The following is a 2,851-nucleotide window of genomic DNA, read 5'->3' on the forward strand; positions in this document are numbered from 1 at the left end:
GATGAGGATGGACCTGCTTGTTCAACCATCAAAGAAGTAATTGCAATCAGTAAAAACCCTAATTGATTGCTCAATAACATAAACACCAAAATCCTAATTAACTAGGCGATGAATCGAGATCTGGTCATGGATGCCCTAATTGATAAAAGTGATTACTGACTGGAAGAGCAGTCGTTGAGATTGCCTACACCGCAGGCCCTGGCGATATGGGTGGTCCTCTCGATTGTGAGGTTAAAGGCACTGGAGACACCGGGGTCCGTGAGGATGGCAGCCGAGGAGAATCATCGCAAGGGTGAGAGTCGAGAGAGCTAGGTTAGGGCTTCCAGTTTGAAGACGACTTCGGGGATGAAAAACGCAAGGGTGATATATATATATATATATATATATATATATATTTATTTATTTATTTTTTTTTTGGGCCCTTGGCAAGGGCCAGCTCTGATGGGAATTGAGGAGTTAAGGTCTGCGTTTAATGTGTATTTCTTATTAATCACATTAAACGTTAATGTAAAAAGAATAATTTAAATGGCAAAATGTCGCACATGAGTCAACTTGATTTACTGCAATTCGAGTCCTGTATTTACATTCCCTTGCGCACTCACACACAAGAAAAAGCTTTTACTCATGCATTTATTCATAACATATATGCTTGTAAAATAATATAAATCAATCATAAGCCTTAAAACTTTCAACATAGAACTAAAGTTTTATACACAATAAAACCTCCTTGATCCATTCAATCCCATTCCATTCACATTTTTCCAACAGAATTCACGCCCACTAACCAAAGGGACAATTTGGACGGAACACCCATTTCGTTCTTTCTCGCACGTTGTCACATATAGGACACGAATTCTCCATAAGCTAAGCACTTAATTATATTCTTCATAGTTGCACTTAAGAAATATTATTTAAGAATCATCGATTATCTAAATTAAACATGATTTTCGTTGATTACCTTGTATGTATAATCAAAGTTATCAAGATTAACTCCAACCAAATACACTCTAACAGAATGTAATTACACGAGTTTCAAGATCACATATTTTGATTTCTCGATCGTCCACATCACTTGGCATTGTGTTCGATCACTTCAACGTTGCAATCATGCTCTTGACACACTCCAAACTTGTCGAACATCAAGTACAAAGACAGACTCACTTACAAACTTCCATTATTTCGCTCACAAATTCCCATTCCAATTGCATGGCACATTAATGTACATCTGAGTTTACAATCTCAACACGGCGTTTTCATTTGCCGGGAACAAAGTTGGTGGCGTAGGCCCACGCGTTGTTGTTCACTGGGTCGGCCAGGTGGTCGGCTAGGTTCTCCAACGGCCCCTTGCCGGTGACGATGGCTTGCACGAAGAAGCCGAACATGGAGAACATGGCCAGCCGCCCGTTCTTAATCTCTTTCACCTTCAGCTCCGCGAAGGCCTCAGGATCGTCGGCGAGACCAAGAGGGTCGAAGCTCCCTCCGGGGTAGAGTGGGTCGACCACCTCCCCTAGCGGGCCGCCGGCCACACGGTACCCCTCCACGGCGCCCATCAGCACCACTTGGCACGCCCATATGGCCAGGATGCTCTGCGCGTGGATCAGGCTGGGGTTGCCGAGGTAATCGAGTCCGCCCTCGGAGAAGATCTGCGACCCGGCCTTGAACCAAACCGCCTCGCCGAATTTGACGCCGTTGCGAGAGAGGAGCTCCGGGAAGACGCAGCCCAGCGCGCCCATCATGGCCCACCGGCAGTGGATCACCTCCAGCTCTCGGTTCTTGGCGAACGTCTCGGGGTCAGCGGAGAGGCCGGCTGTGTCCCACCCATAGTCGCCAGGGAATTCACCGGTGAGGTAGGACGGGGGCTCGCCGGATAAGGGACCGAGATACTTGACGCGGTCGGCACCGTACCAGGGGCTCCCCGACACCGCTGGCTTGGGCCTGCCGCCGGTTTTCCGCATGGTGAACCGACCGCCGCCGCCAAGACCGTCGGAGAGTGAGGGGGCGAGCTTGACTGGCTTGCCAACGAAGGACGGGGAGGAGATCGCCATGGTGGAAGCCATTTGAGCAGATTGATGGAGGAGAGGTGCTCGATCAAAGGAAAGACTTCTGCTGCGTTTGGAATTGGAATCGGGATTGGAGCGTCGTTTTAAAGCCCGAGGCCACTGGATTTCTGCTTATCTTGCGGAATCTTTATCTCTTCTCTCATTGGATGGTGCTTTGATAGGTGAGATCTTTGTAGCAAACGTAGCGAAATGGTAATCCGGGAATCTGAGCCCCAAGATCGTTTGGGTACTTGGCCATCTTACATGTCTTTTGTTGATTGGATTCCCCAAATTTTTGGGTTTCAAACGCATGCATATTATTTCCGCATCTTAATATTCTACTATTTAATTAGAATCCCTACCGTTTAATAACTATTTTTAACATAAAATTAAATTAATTTTTTTTCTTTTTATATTAAAAATAATTTTAAAATTTATTAATAATTTTTTTATACTAATTCTTTTTATCCCACCTTTAAAATTGATAAAAAAAATTGAATAGAAAAATTTCTATAAATACTTAGACCAATAATATTAGAAAATATATCTTTTCAGTCTCTAGTATCTATTTTTATTCATCTAATATCTAATAAAAAAATTAAATTAATTTTTAATAAAGAAGTATTTCTTACAGTAATATTAATCTTGTTTATCCACAAATAGGACTAATACTAGTGAATACCATTTAATGAAATTACACGTTGGCCCGCTCCATAAGTCAGTTTAATTTTCTTTCAACATTTACTATTTTTAAAGCTATCTTTTAAATTTTAATTAATATCAAATGCTTTGTTTTTTTCTCTTTCCATTAA

At 42.5% G+C, this 2,851-nt stretch overlaps 1 protein-coding gene across 1 annotated transcript; it reads right to left on the minus strand.

Annotated features, from left to right (window-relative positions):
• Positions 1-1,157: 1,157 nt before the first annotated feature.
• LOC122006289 (chlorophyll a-b binding protein of LHCII type 1-like) lies at positions 1,158-2,125 on the minus strand. Its single transcript, XM_042561740.1, has one exon. The coding sequence runs from the start codon at positions 2,055-2,057 to the stop codon at positions 1,254-1,256; it is 804 nt and encodes a 267-aa protein (XP_042417674.1). The 5' UTR covers positions 2,058-2,125; the 3' UTR covers positions 1,158-1,253.
• Positions 2,126-2,851: the final 726 nt, after the last annotated feature.

This window comes from Zingiber officinale, chromosome 7B (assembly GCF_018446385.1).
Source record: "Zingiber officinale cultivar Zhangliang chromosome 7B, Zo_v1.1, whole genome shotgun sequence".
Classification (NCBI taxonomy): Eukaryota; Viridiplantae; Streptophyta; class Magnoliopsida; order Zingiberales; family Zingiberaceae; genus Zingiber; species Zingiber officinale.